This window comes from Protopterus annectens, chromosome 1.part0 (assembly GCF_019279795.1).
Source record: "Protopterus annectens isolate FY-2018-M chromosome 1.part0, PAN1.0, whole genome shotgun sequence".
NCBI lineage: Eukaryota > Metazoa > Chordata > Ceratodontiformes > Protopteridae > Protopterus > Protopterus annectens.
This window is the reverse complement of record NC_056725.1, coordinates 409344911-409365576: the sequence shown is the minus strand read 5'-3', so window position 1 is coordinate 409365576 and position 20666 is coordinate 409344911. Positions and strand designations below refer to the sequence as shown.

General features: G+C 35.4%; 1 protein-coding gene across 2 annotated transcripts in view; it reads left to right on the top strand.

Annotated features, from left to right (window-relative positions):
• Positions 1–690: 690 nt before the first annotated feature.
• Positions 691–20666, top strand: part of LOC122792629 (solute carrier family 22 member 7-like) — a 590546-nt gene continuing 570570 nt past the window's right edge. For both annotated transcript variants that reach the window (XM_044060280.1, XM_044060279.1), the window contains exon 1: positions 691–1112. In XM_044060280.1, the coding sequence (XP_043916215.1) occupies positions 732–1112 (381 nt within the window). In that variant the 5' untranslated portion in view covers positions 691–731. The remainder of the gene's footprint in view (positions 1113–20666) is intronic.

The window sequence follows — 20666 nt, the reverse complement described above, 5'->3', positions numbered from 1 at the left end:
AGATCTTATTAATAAATCTCACTATCACTCTGTTGTTTTTATCTGTGCATAGTCCAGAGAATGCTAACAAGACAGAAATAAAATGTTCATTCAGATCAAACTATGTCTGAATCTGGTGGTTGTCCTGCAGTCCACAGTTTTACTTTCTCAGTGTCTACTTATAAAATGTACAAGTTTGAGAAAGTCAGTTAAGCATATTGGTGTTCCTAGGTATCTGTAGCCTGGCTATTGCATACAATGCACGCAACATTTTACATCAGTCATTAGTAGCATTTGCTACACTAAAAAGTAACTATAATACAGTTGTTCTGAACATAAAGAGTATCTATAGTGATTATAATGTCATTTGGGAAAAAGCAGTGGATTTTACTTCTAAAAATATATTGTAACTTTCATGCATGTGTAGGTAGAAAGTTGTGTTGATTCTTCTATTACTCTGAAGTAATATATAATTTATTTAAAACAGTTATAATACTCTCCATTGTTTTCAGGGTGAATGGGTTAAATGGATGTTATTATGGCAGTAAGAGTGCATATATTTCCTGCAGGGAAACAAATGAAAAAGAAGTCATTGAGTGTATTAAACAATCTTTAATACTTAAAGTACTTTATGTGGCACGGTGAATTAGTCACACCTCTATTACTAATATACGTTGCATGACTCTTTCTGTCATATTTTGTGTCACAGCTTGCCTCCCTCACAGTTATTCTTTCACTACAACCAAGAGGTGATGATGAAGTTTGAAGAGGTACTCCACGAAGCTGGTGACTTTGGGAAGTTTCAGATTTTGGTTCTGGCACTTCTGTTTATTCCAAGAATCATTGTTCCCCTGCACTTTATGCTACACAACTTCTTGGGGCTGGTCCCACCTCACCACTGTGCCATTTCAGCTCAGGACAGTCTAGTAAACTTAATTGAAGATGGGAGACTCACAGTTAGTATTCCTAAGGAGGCTGATGGGACCTTCAGTTCCTGTAAGATGTACTCAGAGCCCCAGTTTCATCTCCTGTCCAACTCTTCCCAAGAAGATGGGAACATCTCTTCCATTACACAGTGCAAGCAGGGCTGGCAATATGACCACAGTCAGTTTCTATCTACCATTTCAGAAGAGGTAAGTGCATTTGTGGAGGATTTCTTCCAACCACTTCATTTCCTGTTGGCAGGGGGATACTCTTTCTGTACTTTAATGACTTTAAATACGATTGCCATAACAATGACTGGCTTGAAGCTGAAAGCCTGGGAGCTTTATATGATCACAGGTAAGTGAGCATTTACTGGAATAATGAGAAATGCACAATGTTTAAGGGGATTGTGATGGAGATTTAGAGAAAAGCTAAATTTTAATTATAGATTTGAGAAATTGCAGATATATTTTCTACATGTACTGTTTATGGTGTATCAGTTGTTTTGAAGCAAGTTGTTTTCAGCCTTTAACTGCATTTGATTTCTTTCTTTAATAATGCAAGTTGACAGTATTCAAGTACAGATCACAATGAAAGCATTATGAATAAAAGAAAAATCAAATCACCTTGTAGTGATGAATTAAAATATATGATAGAACTGTAATCAGTTAAAAATTACAACAGCTACTTAAAAGAACATGCAAAAAAAACTATATATATATATATATATATATATATATATATATATATATATATATATATATATATGGGTCACCTTCATTTCGTCGACAGTTCATTTCATTGACAGTCAAGTCAGCAGGCCCAATTCACTGAAAGTTCATTTCACTGACACATCATTTTGCTGACACTCATTTAGTCAACAGTGATATATGGCTTGTTCCCCACTATAGAGCGATCCTGGAGTTAGAATAGATAGTAAGGGGGGTGAGGGGCACAGCCCCCCACAATGGGAGCTGTGGGGACGAAGCCCCCACATATCATAAACATTTTACACTATACAGATGTATTCTTACAAGTGCAATGAATAACTGTTTCCAGAAAACAATACAGAACCCAAGAATATATATATATATATATATATATATATATATATATATATATATATATATATATATATATACAGTCACTGAAATGTATTTAAAAACAACACATTTTGTAGAGTGTACATAAAGAACTGTTCCCTAAAGCCAAATTAATTTCCTTATCTTGCATTCTTAGGTATTAATATTAAGTCATATGTGAGTGTACTGTATTGTCAAAGAGCCATACTTTTACAAAACACAAAAGTAACATGGCACACATTTTTATCTTAGCTTTTTGATTTGTAAGAGCATCTACTGAGTTTAAAAACATCACTCACATGTGTTGTTAAATACTAACCTTTCCTGTATATTCAGAATATATATGAACTAAACACAAACTCTTCTTCCATAAGCAAATATTTATCTTGAAGAAAATATTACACCAGTTTGTATCACCTTATTAAGAAAAAAATATATATTCCCTTCGTTAAGTGTAAAGGATGTTATCCTTATTAGGTGCTTGTTGAAATTCTGGTGACTGTGTTTGTGATATTTGGAACAGTGGAGTAGTAAGTGCAAACAAAGGAGGAATATATATACACTAGGTCGGAAACAGCAGTATCTCAGAGTACTCCCTCTGTTTTGAAGCACAGCAGATTTGGAGTTAGTATAAAGTAGGGTTGTAGGGTCCATCCAGCCATGATGGAAGTACAAAGTCCCATCTAAATGTCTTGTAATCTATAATATCAAGCGTCACACTGTGGTGTTTTTGTGTTGAAATCATAGTTTATTATCTGAAGTAGCTGTACTCACAATATCATGTCTTGTTTTTCTAACAGGGAGCCAGCCATCTATTTATCTACATTATTCAATTCTGATTTTAGTGTTTATTGACTGAATGCAGAAATGTAATCAGACTCTGATGTGTAAAAATGAAAAAAAATAAATACTTGCCTGCCTAATCTGCTTTTTATTTTCACTACATGAAGAATTGATCACAGACACTACTAATTAGTGAAATATTTTCTTACCTTTCTTAGGAAACAAGTTTTACTTGTTTCATGAACACTTAAATATCTTCTACATTTTCATCTTGTTTCTTCTTCAGAACGCCTCTTGCAGTTATTTATTATAGCTGCTAGAATGGAAAAAAACTTTTCACTTATTCCCTGAGATATCCAAACTGTTTATTTAAAATAGCTCATTGTGTGTTTATCACATTGTTTGAATATTGACTTGTCCTAGTCTACTGAAGTTTCCTTAGGTCACTTCTGCATTACCACTAGGTAACAGTTTCATAGTTTTATGCTAGGCTATTGTCCCTGAAGGATCATTAGAAGCCTAGCCATGCATTCCCATGGAGTTTTTTTTTAGCCCTTGTTATTTGAATACGAACAGTCCATAGCAGACAGGACATTTACATGTCATCCTTCTCCGTAAGGGACAAGGGACATTTACATGTCATCCTTCTCCGTAAGGGACAAGGGACATTTACATGTCATCCTTCTCCGTAAGGGACAAGGGACATTTACATGTCATCCTTCTCCATAAAGGACAAGGGTGCTGCTCTAGAGATAAATATGTGGTTTCCCAATTGTTGATCCAGATTACATTTGAATGGAGTAAGTGAAGTACTTTAGTTCACGCGGAGAGGAAGATGATTCCAAGGAAGTGGAATTTTCTGTAATACATATCTATCCCTCCATGTTTTGTTTATGTTGCAGAAGAGATTAATAAAGCTTAAAAAGATATTTATGCCCCCATTACTTACAGATATGTATTAAGTCTAAGAAGACAGAGTCTGCTGAGGCTGTGTATGTGAGGCAGAGGTCACCCCAGAGCAGTCTATATGATACAGAGAATACGATCAAGGCTTTGAGATAAACAGTGTACTTCTTAGACCTTTGATTTTTACTGATAAATAAAACACTAGATAGTCAGCGTGTGTCAAGTATTTGGACCTCTACATGCCAAAAGAGTCATTATACACCATGATCAGTCTAATAAGTACCTGTTGCAAAGCCTGTGTATATTTGGGTTCCAATGCAAAGGTTTATTTTTAAAGTTGCCATTGTATATATTTCAAAGGGGGCAAATGCTCTATTTCCTTATTCACTTGAGCTTAGAATTTGATAGTAAAGGATTCAGAATATGCAACGAGGTCTTCAGGTTGGGGGATGTTACTGAATTTAGCCCAGTCATCACTCGGTTTTAGTAGCTTAGCCGTAACACAATCTCTTGACATTGACTTAACTGAAACTGGTTCTCGTTTCCATCTTACAGTGAATGTGACTGAATTATGGTCAGACGTCACAGGGAAAGAGTTAAAACTGGTACATGACACAGATGTCACATATTTGTAAGGACCAAATCAAGGACTTTGCCACCTGTAGTTTGGATATATATGTCTGTGCAGACGTATAAACATACAGGCAAAAGCAGCAGATATGCACGAGTATGTAAGTGTGTGTGTGTGTGTGTGTGTGTGTGTGTGTATGTGTGTGTGTGTGTGTGTGTGTGTGTGTGTGTGTGTGTGTGTGTGTGTGTGTGTGTGTGTGTGTGTGTGTATGTGTGTGTGTGTGTGTGTGTGTGTGTGTGTGTGTGTGTGTGTGTGTGTGTGTGCATGTGTGTGCGTGTGCGCATACACAATTATATAAAATATATACATGTATGCATTAGAGCATTTACACACACACACACACACACACACACACACACACACACACACACACACACACATTTTAGTTCTCCTTTGTAAAGACACACATCTCCAGTACTGCAAAAAATATCCTAGATGGGTCTTCCTCATCATATAGGCAGATGGGGAACATCACTAAGACAACCACTATGTTTTTTTTCTATGTCCTTAACCCTGATGCATGTCCAAAGAGCATCCACCAAAGGGAACATATACACTGTACCCCAGAAAGACCACATCATGAATGTTTCACTAGTTTCCACTGAGGGAAATATCTTCACTCCCCTCCCTCCCACAGAATGCCCCTAATTTATTAACTGAACATGGGTTAGGTAGACCACAGTCAGGAAATTTTTCCTCTATGCTAATGCAGCCAGCTTGCTTACAACATAGGTTTCTTTTTGCTTCTTGCTGGTAATGCAACCTTCCATATTTCCTAATGTCTTTCTTTGCTGTCATCTTTCATTGATAAATCACTTTTATGTCTGCATGTCTGATATAACTATCCTAAGGTTATTTCCTGCTTTGTAAATGTTGCTGCATTACATCAGTTTTTGTAATGCTTTTCCTGTGTTTTGCCCTCCAGGGGTATTGCCAAACAATACATATATGATGTTATATTTTACATTATCTACTTGTTGTCACATTCTAACTCAGTGAGGATTTGCCCCAGTGAGTTCAACTCAATGGGTACAAAACAATAAAAAATAAAATAAATTCTCTGAACAGAAAGCATGGACTCCCACCATAAGGTATACAAATGCCAAAGTCACACAAGCATGAAATAAAAAGAAACTCTTACAAAGGAAGGGAACCACTGCTGGCCCACACTTGTAAATTCTATGTGCAAAACAGTGACCAGGGAGTTCAACATCTGGGAGATGAACTTGACCAAATCCCCGCTCCAACCTGCATAATCCATTTTAATGAGATTAAATTAACTAATCCAGTTGCCAAAAGGTCCAGACTTGCATGGTTTATACAGCTTCATTCAGTGAAGAACATTAAAACAAAAATGCTAATTTTTGTATTGTTGTACTGCAAATGTATTTCTATGATTAGAAGTTTACAATTTAAAAATGAAGATTTCAGCACCATCTAACACCTTTAGGTTGAATTTGATTATTTAATTACACTATACTGATTGGGTTGCAGTCAGGATTAGTTTGGAAAACAACTTTTTAACTGGACCAAGGGATGAGAAATGTATAAAAAGCCATGGCATAGGGTAATGTGATTGAACTGCTTAAAAAGAACTAGGAGAAACTGGCAACATCAGTTACAGAACTTAAAATTGATGTTGCTTTATTTGTAAACTTCTGGATTGTGTTTTGAGAATGGGGGGTTGTTTCAGTCAACATGGTGCATTAAATATGGATAAAGAAAATGAAGATAAAGGAAGAAAAAGTAAATCAAAAATAAAAACCAAGGCATAAAGAAAGAGATGAGGAAAACGCATGCTTTCTTTTGGGACTGCTATAAGGACATTTGAGAGCTAAAGAAGAAAAGAGACAGAGAGAAGAAGGGCTAGCAGCAGACCCACAGAGCTGTAAAACAAGGAGTAAACACTACTAACGATAAACAGGTTGTTTTCTGTGCGTGTGCGCAACTGTGTGCGTGTGTGTCTGTGCCTATGGTGAAAAAAGAAAAGGAAATATTACTTTCTTGTAATGGTAAAACACTTGGAAGCTGAAAAGATGCAATCTGGAGCCACTCTGTGTTATTCCAAGATTTTATTGCACACACAGATTTAGCGCTTTCATCGGGTTATATCAAAGACTTCTTCAGACTCTGATTACACTAATAAGACTGCATTTTTTAAAACCCACTGGAAAATCACACACATGTTCCCCCAGCTAATAAAAAAACAATAACTAACAACACACCTCCTCAATGAGCTACATCTTTTTAATTTTAAGGAGGTATATCATTTCTAAAAGGTGCAAAGTTTTTAAACAAATGAACTTAGAAAACCAAAAACAACAGCAACCACAGTAGTCACCCAAAGGTACTTTCAAACATAGAATGATTGTAACTTTAAAACACTTTGAACACAAGGGCTATCATTTAGGCACGAGTTTCATTTTTTTGGTTTAGACATTGTACAAAAGAACTCTGAACGGGGAGCCTTGGTAAGACCTTATTTGTCTGAGAGAGTTATGTTGGCAGATTAGACTAAGTTCTTTAGTACCACCTGGCTTAAATGATAGCCTTTCTATTCAAAGTGTTTTAAGGTTATGATCATACTATGTCTGAAAGTATCATTGGGTGACTATAATGGTTGCTGTTGTTTTTGGTTTTCTAAGTTCATTTGTTTTAAATCATTGCACCTTTTAGAAATGGTGCACCTCCTTAAAGTTAAAAAGGTGCAGCTCATTGAGGAGGTGTGTTGTTAGTTATTGTTTTTTTATTGGCTAGGGGAACAAGTATGTGATGTTGCAGTGGGTTTTAAGAAGTGCAGTCTTGTTAGTGTAATCAGAGTCTGAAGAAGTCTTTGATATAACCTGACAAAAGCACTAAATCTGTGTGTGCAATATAATCTTGGAATAACACTGAGTGGCTCCAGGTTGCATCTTTCCAGCTTTCAAATTTTTTATTGTGAGTTTTTCTGGGTACCTTTCTTGTAATGGTTTCAATCATAAAGCTGGCAGTGATGGCAAAAAAAGCAGCCTCAACAGATTTTGAGTATAATGCAGAAGTTCAGTCAGAACACGCAAACAGCACACTGCAGTGAAGTAAAAAGTGTATCTATCTAGAGCAGACAGATGAAATAGAAGGAAGGATATACAGAACAGAGGTCACTAATCTTTTTTGGTACATTAATTTCAGCTAGTAATAATAAAACTGATCTACCCATCCTAAAAAAGAAAAAAATGTAGTTGCATTAAATAAAACTTTCAGTATAATAACAGGCACTGCACCATCATTACAGAGTAGAGTATGCAAATGCCAGCAGTTATAATATGACACTCCACAAAAATGAGGAAGTTGTTGGCATCTGGAAGAACTGCCCTTTGCAGGAATGAAATCTTCAGAGCTATGGCATTCTAATGTCATCTGTGGTTCTGGTGAAGGTAGGAAGTACATTGTTCAATAATATGTGCACCCCTATTTAGCACTTTTGTAAAAATAGAAATGACACTAGTTCAACACCTGTTCACACCTGTATTATTCAGACAAGTCATCTAGCAGGCATGTTGTTTGTATGGTGTGCAAAACCACGTTCATTAATGGAAAGATGTTAGCAAACTATGAACTGCAACAGTGCTGAGGGACATAGCATCGCTAAGTAACATATTTCTCTTTGTGAGAAAATATAAAATAAGGGTCCAGGTTAGCAAAATGGTGAGCCTGAAAACTTATAGTGCAGTGCAAGTGTTTATTAGGCCAAAGTGTGTCATGATGGAGAGAAATTGCATGATAAATGGGTTGAAAAAAGAAGTATTATGAAGTTAAAAATGGATGATACTTATTAATTTGATGGCAAAAACTCACATTGTCATGTGAAGGTACAAGAAATTGATGTTTAGAACATGGAATTTCAGACTGAGCAACACAGTTACTGTTTATGTTATTCAGATCAAAACCATCCAGAAATTATGTCTGCTTTGCTAAAATTCAGTGAAGCTGTGAAAAACTCTCATCAGTCTAGCAACATAACTAGAAATACGCATCTGGTGCAAAGCAAGCAACTATACACAGTTTCTTAAACCCTAGTTTCAAATTAATTTCTGAGAATGGTAATAATGAAATAGTAAGGACATAGTATGCATTATTTCTTGAGGCTTGAGGCCCTATCAGACTTGTATGAAAATACTCATGTGTATGTATGTATGTATGTATGTATGTGTCTGATACTCATGTTCAGTCCAAAATCTTTAGAAAGTATCCTTTCCAGTATACCTTATTCGTAGGACCAGATTAGGAATTGTGCATTCCCTGTCCTAGACCTGCCACCTGGAGTTCACTTTTCTAAGTATTAACATTAATGACATTAGTTTTAACACCAGTTCACAGCTGTATTGTTCAGCTAGATCTAAGAAAGACTCTCCTATAGTGGGATTTTGCATCCATAAAACCTACAATGTGTATTAATGGCTGATCTAAAATCCCCTCTCCACAATTTTTGCATTTATCTTATTACAGAATTTTAAGCCAAAACACCCAAGACCTGGTAATGAGCAAGACATGTTGTGTTTTACCTCTTACAATGTCATTCAGAACATATAAAACATGCACTATATAAAAGCAATAAAGATTTCTTGTGTTGTTACTAGCTGGTTAAATTTCCAGAATGTCATGCCTCAACCAGGACCATGTGTACACATTCATATGTAATACTTCTTACCAACATGTTTAACAGCCCAGTGGAATTTGTTAAGTTTATGCACATCATAACAAAGCAGGTACGGCTAGGTACATCCTTTATATAACTGCGTAGGTCCATACACCTCACACAAATTAGTACATAAATAAGAAAAAATTCAGTAATGATGTTATAAAAAGCAGAATGGGAACCAGTTCAGTTATAACAATAGATTATATAGATAGCCAAAGGGCTTTATATGGTAGCACAGCAGAAGATAGACAAGATGTTTTAATTATGGTTTAATTAAAGAAGATTCTTGGGTTGTGGGCATGGACTGCTATTTGTAAAACCCATATGAGGAGAAACCATATCATCTATAGTAAATATTTAAAAAAATACTTTACATAGAATGGTGACTTGCTTCCCATAAACTTGTACAATGAATGAGAGGAAAGCCATTAAAAAATTCTTGGAGCTTTGTTGGTTTAAAGACATTCGGCACACATAGATTATAATGACTTGTGACCATATATGTTTACAAAGTTAAAATAGAAATACTGGAACTGAAGGAATTAGTAATTGATAATAACATAACCTGTCTTCTATTGCAATTTGGTTAGATGCTCAGGCTATAAATTCATTTGCAGGAAACCTGAAAAGGTAACTGCATATTGTGGTGAAAGCTATAACACCAACAGCAAACTGATGAAAATAACAAAGACTATAGACCAGACTGTCAGCAGTTAAATAAATCCATACAATTCAATGCACCAAGCTGTAAATAACCTCATGCAAGCCAAAAATGGTTAGCGCTTTCATTTAATCCAATATTAAACTTCTTCAGACAACACATACAGTTCATCACTTCCTTTAAATAAGACCTAAAAACATTTCATTGGCTAAGACAATTATTTAAAGTGGTTAAGACAATTATTAAAAGTGATACTTCCTTAAAAACATTTTCAATGGAAAATTTGTCACTATTTATAAGAACATAAGACAACATCTTAACCATGATAAAGTTGAATTATAAATATATATACAACACATAAGTACACATTTCTTAAAATTGCTTGTAGTTTAAAATCTACTAAACGTTTAGTCATATAGTTATACTAAAAACCTTGATATTTGATCTTTATCATTTCTTTCTTTCTTTCTAAAGCCTTTAATTTTAACACTGCAGAAACTGAGGTACGTTCATTTATACCCGGTCATGAGTCTGCTTGCAACTGAAACTGCCATTTTAATTCCTTTAATTCTAATTGCAGTCCCCATGGTTGTTTGTCATTTATAGGTAAGTCAATAATAATAAAGTAGAACTTATGGCTTGGAAATACCATAATATGTTTAGATAAGGCATTATTTATGTTGGACTTTCTTATGGCAAATTTATGCTCATAAATTCTTTGGCTAATCTTTCTCTCTGTTTTTCCTATATAAAATGCGCATGAACTGCAGTGTGCCAGGTAGACCACTGCTTTAGAGTTAAATTGTACTTTCCTTTTTAACTCATATTTATAACTTCTTATAGTGAAATTACCTGTTTCCCTTATTTTGTTACACTATGTACATGTACCACATTTAAACATTCCACATTTATTATTATAGGCAAAAGCTTGTCCTTTATTTAACAAATCTTTAAAGCTCAAGTCTGTTTTATATACAATGACTTATTTGTCGCCTACATGCTGTCTAACAGGTCATCTAACAAGATGGTCCAGTTTTTCTGGAATATGGAAATTAAGAACTTATGATCCACACTAAAAGTAATAACTAGAGCTTTTGTATAGTCTGTCTGTTTTTTGACAGTATTGTGTCACATTACTCTCATTTCTATCTTGCAAAGGGAAAGTTCTTCCCCTGTTGCCAAACTAATACGTTGATCATTACTACTTAAAATGGGTTTAAAAAAAACTCTCATTCTTTTAATTTGTACTTCTTGAATTAAATCATCTAGTAGGTCTACTGGGTAGGCTCATTGAATGAACATAAGTCGTAATGTATTACATTCATGAATGAAGTCTTCCATTTTAGAAACCATTCGAGTTGCCCTAACTAACTGAGCTTTAACCAAAGATTTTTTCTGATGATATGGGTGTGAGCTGCTAAAATGCAGGAACGAGTTGGAATATGTTTGCTTCCTGTATATATTAGTAGCATATTTATTACATGTATAATCTTTAAATAAATGTATATCCAATTAATCCATATGTTCGGTATCAATTTTCCATGTGAATTTTAAAAATATAGTTGTAGTATTAATATATAATAGGAATTCTTCCAGTAGACTAAAAGGTCCATTCCATATTATACTTATGTCATCTTGGAACCTATGATAGGTTTTAAGGTGGATCCCGTACTTAGTATTAAATACAAAATTCTTCTGCTAATAAGCCCTTACGGTATTAGCATAGGTTCCTCTGCAAGGTGAGCCCATAGCTACATCTCTCTTCTGCAAGAAATATTTATGGTCAAAACTAATGGCATTATTGGTAAGTACCAATTCGAAAAGTTCTAAAATAAGTATTGTTGTTACATGTGGTACTTTTTGTTGTAACAGTATTTCATTAGTCCATTCTAGCCTTTCTTCCTTCCTTAGGTATAACTGTATATAAGTCATTGACATCTGCAGTCACTAAGATGTCATCTGGATCTAACTGAACTTCATTTATATTGGCTAAGTAAGTCCATGAATCTTTACAGATTTGAATTTCTTTCTGTAACACTTTTTTCAGCTCATGATCTACATATTGGGCACAGGCTGACGTTATGGACCCTCTCCCATCTACTAGTGGTCTCATCAGAGGGTTGTTAATATTTTTATGAATTTTTGGGTTACCAAAGAAAACTGGTACCCTAGGAGATGTCACATTTAAATAATTATACAATGAAATGTCTATTCCTTGTTCTAAAACATGTCAGTCAATTGGGAATGTATATTCTTATATGCCCCATTTAATTGATTCAAGGACACTTCTTCATACGTATCTATATAAAATAAATTCATCATTTTTTTCTGTGTATTTATCTATACTCATTATTACAGCCCCCCATCAGGTTTCATAACTCTTATGTTGGCATTTCACAACTCTTTCAAAAGATATGCTTCCTAATAATTTACATTTACATTCAATCCAGCTCTGTGTGTGTAAAGATTTTAAGTCAAGTTCACACATTTTTTTCATACATGTGAAGTTTGGGGTGGAGGGGGGTTGAATATAGAGCTAATGTTATACATATTACTTTGGGTGTTGTTTAACACTTCTCTTTGATACAACAATGAAAAATTAAGCTTTTTTAGATATAGAGTCAAATCATAGTGTTAGTATAGTTAAAATATTTTGTTGGTACAAAAGTCATTCCTTTTGCAAGCAAATTGCCTGTACATGGATTGATATTCATATCAGAATACTTATATACACTAAAATCACCATTAACATTTTTTTATAATAGAAAACTCTGTGTCTACATTTCTGTTCTTATTAGACACACAAAGTGTTGATTCACATTCAGATATAGCACCAACTGAATCACATTCCAGCTCCGAAACACTACTTAATGTTTCCAATATTTCTGTTTTGGTCTGGCTCCTTGAAAACCTACATCATGAGAATTTGCATATGATATAGGTTGGTTGTAAGAATCAGCTTTATTACTTATTCTTTCAGACCATCTTAACGGTGGATATTCAGAGTTATAATTGACTACTGTTTGAGGCTGATGCCTCTCTGTTTCCTGTTTTGTATGAAAATTATTATCTTGAACTCTATGCCAGGCATTGTTATTGCTTTTATTCTGTTTCTTTGTATGCTGAGGCCCCGATGGTCTAGGATATGCTAGGCCATTAGCATGCTCATTAAGGTCTCTATTAATGTTATGGCTTTTCCTTACTTTTAAATTGTCAATGTGTCTCTCAGTGCTGTTATACATTCTTAAATGCTCAGTTTTAAATTGTTCATATGCTTCATCTTGCATGATGACTCTATCTAATGCCTGTAGGCCATTACTAATATGATCTAGCTCTTTTTCATTGTGTTTAATTAACAGTTCTAATAGTTGAAATCCAAAACTGTCAAACAGTTTTAAAAGATCGATGTGCAAGGCGGAATTAGTCAGTAAACCTGTTTGATACTTCCATACGTGTAAGCCCTTTGGTACAATGTTCTGTTTAATGCATTCTTTAAAGTATGCATTTTCTAGTTGTAATTTCTTGCATTTAAGCAACTGTATATCAAAATCATTTAACTTACCCTTCATGGTTTACTGTGTTTGTTTCTGTTCAAACGCGAATGAAAACTGTGCTTCAAGGCATTCATTTAGTATTTTTTATATTCCCATTGGTATGGCGTACAACTCCCTCTCTTCCATTTGAACGCCTTGTATTCACCAAGCTTTGAGGCTGAAATTCATTCTGAGTGTTCTGATTAACAGTCAGAGATGGTGCTTGAGCTTGTGAAGCTAAACAGAGTGGTCTAAGGTTAAAGTTACTTCCTGAAGCTGTTCTTGTAGCTTCCTCTAGTGGAGCATTTGCATCGGCTACATGTGCTTGAATGGGTAAGCCCACAGTTTCATATAATGCATCCATTCGTTGGGTGAGCAGCAGCACCAAAGCTGTTAGATTCCCAGTGCTCTTACCCAAATCATCCTGTTCTTGAGGTACTGCGGCTGCAGGAGTGTCCGAGCTACTCCCAGATGCCATAAACTGATGAAAGCTATAACACCAACAGCAAACTGATGAAAATAACAAAGACTGTAGACTGGACTGTCAGCAGTTAAATAAATGCATACAAATCAATGCACCAAGCTGTAAAAAAACTCATGCAAGCCAAAAATGGTTAGCGCTTTCATTTAATCCAATATTAAACTTCTTCAGACAACACATACAAGACCTAAAAACATTTCATTGGCTAAGACAATTATTTAAAGTATAAAGCCATAATCACTGTGTGCCAGTTCTATATACATAAATGTATTTCTTGTTATTTGAATTCATTGAGATTGCAGGCATGAACTCTGACACCATCTCCTTTGTGAATTGATGCCACTCCAGTCTGTAATCCTAAATGAAGGAAGTGTTAACATTTAATTTAAAATGACTGAAAGGGTGTCAGTTAAGTTTTATAATGATAAAACATAATTATACAGTTATAAATGAATATTTGCATTTCTATTATTAGTCAATGTTATTGAATGATATGTTACATGTTTAGTTGTCACAAGTATAACAGTCATTATTAGTGTTATTATTATTATTATTTTGCTTCATAATATAGTCAAGAATTTTGTTTTAGTTTATTTTAGTTGTTTACTCTATGGCATTTTCATTGCTGAAGGTGTATTACCTCAAAACATCCTAGATATTATCTCTGAACCTCAGCTGGGCTTACTGCTTCATCCTGAATAGGTCCATATGGCCATAATCAACTCAAATGGTCAATATTGTTTGTTAATGTGATGGGAAATTATATCCTACATGTCGGAGTAGTTTTACCCATCATGGCTGATACACAGCTGTAATCATCTCTCCTTCTATAGCATTTGTCTGGTCAGCCATTATTCTTTCTACACTAGACTGGTCGTGTATCTGCCTGTTCATACTTGAAATAAAGCAGACCATTTTGAGCCTGATAAAATCTAAGGGAAAATACCAAGTAGGGTCTGTCAAATTATAGACCGATTTCTTTTTGTAATGCAGTTGCAATACTTTATGCATGAGTGCTGAAAGATAGACTAGAAGGAAAACCTTACCAAGGATAGTAGGGGAAGAACAAGTGTTTTCCTAAAAAATAGACTTACAGTGTACCATTGGAAATTAGTAATGAACTTTGTATGGCATAGTGAAATGAAAGCAAATGGGAATGTGAAAGCTCTAATGGATAAATAAAAGGCATTTTACTCAGTAAGTTGAACTTTTATGTTTAAAACTTTAGAGCAGAGACTAAGTGAGAAATTATGGGTAACTCACTAAAAGCTTTGTATGGTACCTCTAGTGAAAAAGTACATATCAGTGCAAGAACTTTTAAAAGATAACTTTGATCAGAGAATATGACAGGGTTGTTCCTTGTCACCAAATGTATTTCCTTTAGCGATGGAGGAACTAGCTGTTAAGGAATGGGGCACAAAGGGAAAAGTAGCAATGTCAGTTTATTCACTGATGACTGCATGCTTTACTGGTGGAAGGTGAATGGTTGTTATCACAAACTTTTTATCTTTTAAAACTTTTTAATCAGTTTAGCAGGGAAGCAAGATTAAAATATCATCAACATAACTCTGTTTTTATAAGAATAGGGAAAAAGAACATTTGCCTGCCATTAGGGATAAATATTTAGAATTTTATGTTTTATCTATAATTAGGGCTATAGACAATATTTGGAGGAAATGTGAAACAAAATAAATGAGCTATTGGACAAGGTGGTCAGAAAAGGAGGGTACCTTATGGCAAAGAACTGAGCTATACAAAGGGTACTTATTACACCATTTATGACACGTATTATTATTATTATTATTATTATTATTTCAGTGGAAAAGAGAGACTAGGGACTGCAGATGGATCAAATTCAGAGCAGAGGGAGGATGACGAATGCCTGATTTTAAAAGATATACAATAACTATTAATTTGCACAAGATTTTAACTTGAGATGGGTGAGGTGGGGTGAAAATGATGGGGTATGCATAGCACAGTAGTTTACAATGATTGAGGAAAAAAGATGAGACAGACAGTGGAAGGATATCTAGGGATGAGGGGAAGAACTTTTACAGATAAAGGAAAAAGTATTAGGTAGGTACTAGATACAAATTAGCATAAAATATCTTGTGAGACAATTAGGAGGGGAAAATACCTGAGAAAAATAAAAGAGTTTATGACAGATACAGAAGCAGTAATCTACAGAAGTGCAAAAATATGCAAAACAAGCTTGGTGTAAAGGAGGAATTGGTTATTTTTTAGAGATGCACAATAACAAATAGAACAAAGGGTAGATATTATAGAGGATCAGAACAATTTGGAAAGCCTTCTACATGGCCCACCTCATTAGTAAGAGTATCTCATCCAGGGACAAGGTGGTCATAACATCCCTGTATTCTTCCCTTATAAGACCGATTATTGAATACAATGCCCTTATCAGCATGTACCCCACAAAGCACATGCAGCAGCTGGAGAGACCACAGAAATTCCTCACCCAGAGAATACAGGTCCTCAAATATCTACCCTACACAGATAGGCCAAATGCCCTGTCCCTCTAATCAGTCTCCTACAGGCTCCTCAGAGGTGACCTCTGTCTGGCATACAAAGCAATCTCAGACCCTGCCCTGATGGGATTGCTGTATATCCAAAAGTCAAGCTTCACTCAAGTAACCCACACGCAAGACCTCAACCTGGTCTATGACATCAATAGGACTTGTTTGCATGGCAGATTTGTGTTCCAGAGACTCCCCCTTTTGTGGAATAGATGCCTTCTCCATGTAAAGAAGAGTACCGCATTAAACCTTTTTTAAGCACAGCCTAGATAACTGGATGGGAAACAGAAAATACACCCCTGGGATTCCAGCTATGTCCCTGCTGGACAGTGGCATAAGGTGCTGACTTGTTGGAACATGGACTACATTCTTGGCTAGGTTTGTAAGGGCCTAGTAACATCCTATGATCCTATGATCCTAAGTGTAACTGGACTAAACGACCTTACACCTCTTTTGTTATAGTTTAAATTAAAGCCATTTTCTTCTAAGCAATTAACCAAGAATGACAGAAAGGCATTGAATGATATACAGTCTTCTCCGGTTGATATGAAGGCACGTCTTTTAATATCAACATATTTTCCTACATGACATTAACTAGTAGTAGTCAATATGGAAAACACAAGCTTAAACAAGATGTGAACCAATAGAGATCCTTGAATGTCCCGTTTTATACTAGAAACCAGTCAGAAAGATATTCAAACAACATGGTTCATTCTCATTTGTACTGCAACTACAAATGCATCCATTCAATAATATATGGATTTATATCTAGTTTTGCCATGTTTTCAAATATTATATTATTTTGAACACTGTCAATGTCTTTAGCTATATCTAAATAAAACACAGTAACTCCTATTCCTTCATCCAAAGATTTACTGACAGGCTCATAGGAATACACCAAACTAGTAAATTTGGAACACCTCTTTGTAAATCCTTGCTGGTTGGTATTTGTATTTCATCTTATATTCTTGTCAGGATCAAGGAGATATAGTAAATACCTTTCAAAACCAATCCCCATAAATTGATGTCAAACTAATGGTTAGTAATTATTAACTAAGTCACACCTTCCTCTTTTATGAATTGGTACCATATTTACTAGTTTCCAAGAATAACTACAGCATTTAAAAGCACAATAAGTGATCTTATCAAAGTGCATTGTGAAGGTCAAATAAAGTTTCCTGGAGTACCATCAGATCCTAAACTACTTCGATCTGTATTTATTTTCTTTAAAGATAACAAAACTATCTCTGTGGTAATTTGGTGACAAACCCTGGTATTTTATCAGATATGGTAATTCCCCTATTGTACTTGACTATGGAGGTAACTAACTCTGAAAAATAGAGGCCCAACACTTTTGCTGTATCTCCAGTATCACTTATAAGCTGATCCTCATTTAGTAAAGAATCCATATGAGAATATCTAATCTTCATACAGTTTAGATATTTGTAAAACTGCTTTATATAACCACTATTTAATGATAATGTTTCTTCATAGATGGCGTTATCTCATTTTATCGAAAGCTATCTTTTCAATCCTTGTTCTAATCTTTTTACAAACCTTATGCTTCTGTTTGCATACTATAGTTCAGACAAATTATTACTTCCCCAAAGAGTTGACATAAACTGAAGGTTAATTGTTTTTTGCTGTTTTATAGCCATCCGAACCTTTTCTGCAAGCTGGACCAAACACTTCCAAGAACTGTGATGTTATAATTGAACAAATCTCACTAAACTGATGAAGTCTTTACTAACATAACAATTACATATTTTTGAGAAACTATAACAGATATTAACATTTAGTTTTTTCTTCCTAGGGATGGAAAACTTGAATGCCACATGGTCTTAGTTTCCTAAAAGCTGTGTGCATGGGGGGGAGCTAATCTAATATCCACATCCCAGTTTACAACATTTGAAAGTAACATGTCTAATTAGTTATTATTATGGGTTGCAAATTGTATCAGCTGAGATAATTTACTTAAACATGACAAAGTCAAACAAGACTCCGACTTTATAGTAGATTTGCAGCTGCCAATTAGTCAGTTACTAGGAGTGTGGTTAAAATTCACTAATAATATGGTGTGCTTAAAACTGAACAGTTTGTGGAGTCACTGATTTCTACCTAGTAATTTGACCAAGGATTTCATATATATATATATATATATACTGTGTTGTGATTAGCTTAGTTTTATTTTGTTCGGGATTTCAGCCTGTGCATAATTCTGTTTTGGTGATACGTTTGGTAATGAACAGCCCTAAAAGGTTTGTGGAGAAGTCTGATAATAATATATGTCATGAAATCATCTAGCTGTTGAATGATGGACAGGATTAGTAGATGAATAAATAATGTAGAAAAGTAGCTAATTAAATTAACAAGTTAGATAAAATTAAAAGGCAGTGAATTACTGATGAAAGATGAGGTAAATATGACAAGTAATGGAGGGAGAAATTGAAGAAATGTAGCTGCTATTTTGAAGGGAAGGCCTACACTTATGTAGATGGTAAGGATAGCATTAAGAAGAGCAAAACTAATAAGAACATAAGTGACCTAAATTAAGAGGTTACACAAAACTCAACCTCAGTGCTGATGTAATAGATATATAATTCATACTGAGCAGTGAGAAACATGATGAACCACCTTAGAATATGGGCTTATAAGTCATAACAACCCATGCTGGACTCTCAGAATTTCAAAAAGGTAAATAGGTTCATAGTTGTATATTAGCCTAATGACCACCAGGGCCTTTATAAGTCTAGCCTTGCAATTCAACCCAATCATATCCCTATGTATGAAGGGCAGTTCTTAGGAGAGTGTATGTTAGGAAGTTTCTAGAGATTATGTGGTGGGGATATGTTAGTATGGGCATTGCTGTGTGTCTGACTAAGTCTATCAGAGACACAGGGGCCAGTCCCAAGGTACATTTCTGATTTCTTATCCACTGATTAAAGTTACGCTTAAAAAAGGGTTAGGAATGGACTGTGCTTCACACGAATGGAGAGCATGTTCTAGAGTGTGGAGATCCTATGAGACATATATCTGTCTTGCCAATGTGCCTTATTTATGTCACAAGGAAAATTTAAATCCTTGGATCTGTTGGTTCTGATATTGTTCATTTTAGAGCTGGATCCGTAGATGCCTTGCATGCCAGGCATAGCTCACCTCTCAGTAACCTGTAGTAGACAGAGTATAGTGATAGAGTTTTAAGGTGATCCATAGAGGACAATGTGTTCATCCCCTAGATTCTCCTGGCAAAGAACCTTTGAGGGCATTCCAGCTGTTGCATATGTTTGGTCAGGTACATGCTGAAGTGGGCATTATACTCAATGATGGGTCTGATAAGGGTCAAATAAAGTGTCATTATGATTTCCTTGGACCTGGATGCCATGCCCTTATTTACCAGATGGGTGGCATAGTATCATTTTCTTACTGCCTTGGCCACAATTTGGTCAAAGGCCAGATGACTGTTGGCATATGTTTCCAGATCCTTGAAAACTGGGTCAACTCTTATTAGTGTCTAATAGATGGAGTAATTAGCCTTGGTGTCAGTTTTCCCAAAAGGCACTGTAATGCATTTCTTGGCAGTGAATTTTAGTCTGTGAGTCGTTTATCGGTGCTAAACCCTCTTGTAAGATGTTTGTCATGGGGGAAAATCTATAATAACCCTGACTTTGTAGTCATCTGCAAACTTTATCAGCAAAAAGCAAAAGTGTATAGAAAGAACCAACTGAAAAACAAGACTATCTTCTTATGGCATTAAATCTGTGATAACACATAAAAAATCCTGAGAGCACCATTTTTTAAATTGCTAACCATGACCTTATCTGCCTAAAATGTTCATAGATTCACAGGTGTGTGCTAGGCTAATGACCATCAGGGTCCTTTTATGCCTAGCCATGCATCCCAAATCTTTGACAAGTTCTGGTACTCTTGATAAGTGTAAGCAGGGGCTTGGGAGATGAAACATTAACAAGCAGGGGTCTGGGAGATGAACCACTTACAGGCTGCCTGTGTCTGTTGGAAACATAGGTACCAAACTAGGGATGAATTTTCTGTTCATCATCTAACTGTCCAAGCTATGCATGAATTGGGCTAGGGAGGAACTCTGCTTCATATGGATGGGGATCCTGTTCCAGAGAAGAGGTAGTGTTTGGGATACATACCGGTCTCTCCAGTAGGTCCTATTTATATCACAGGCAAGGTTTAATACTTTAGAATGCGGTGCTGTTGGTTTTGTAAATATGCAGGAGGTCCAGGAGGATGGAGTCTCACAATACCTTGTATGCCAGACATAGATCTTCCTGCAAATGTCTGTAGGAGGCAGAATACAGAGGTAGGGCTTCGATGCAGTCTGCAGAGGATATCTTACTTACTCCCTGTATTCTTTTAGTGAGAAACCACTGTGGACAATACAATTGTTGGATTTGCCTGGTTATGTATATTCTAAATGAGACATTGTATGCAATGATAGGTCTGATGA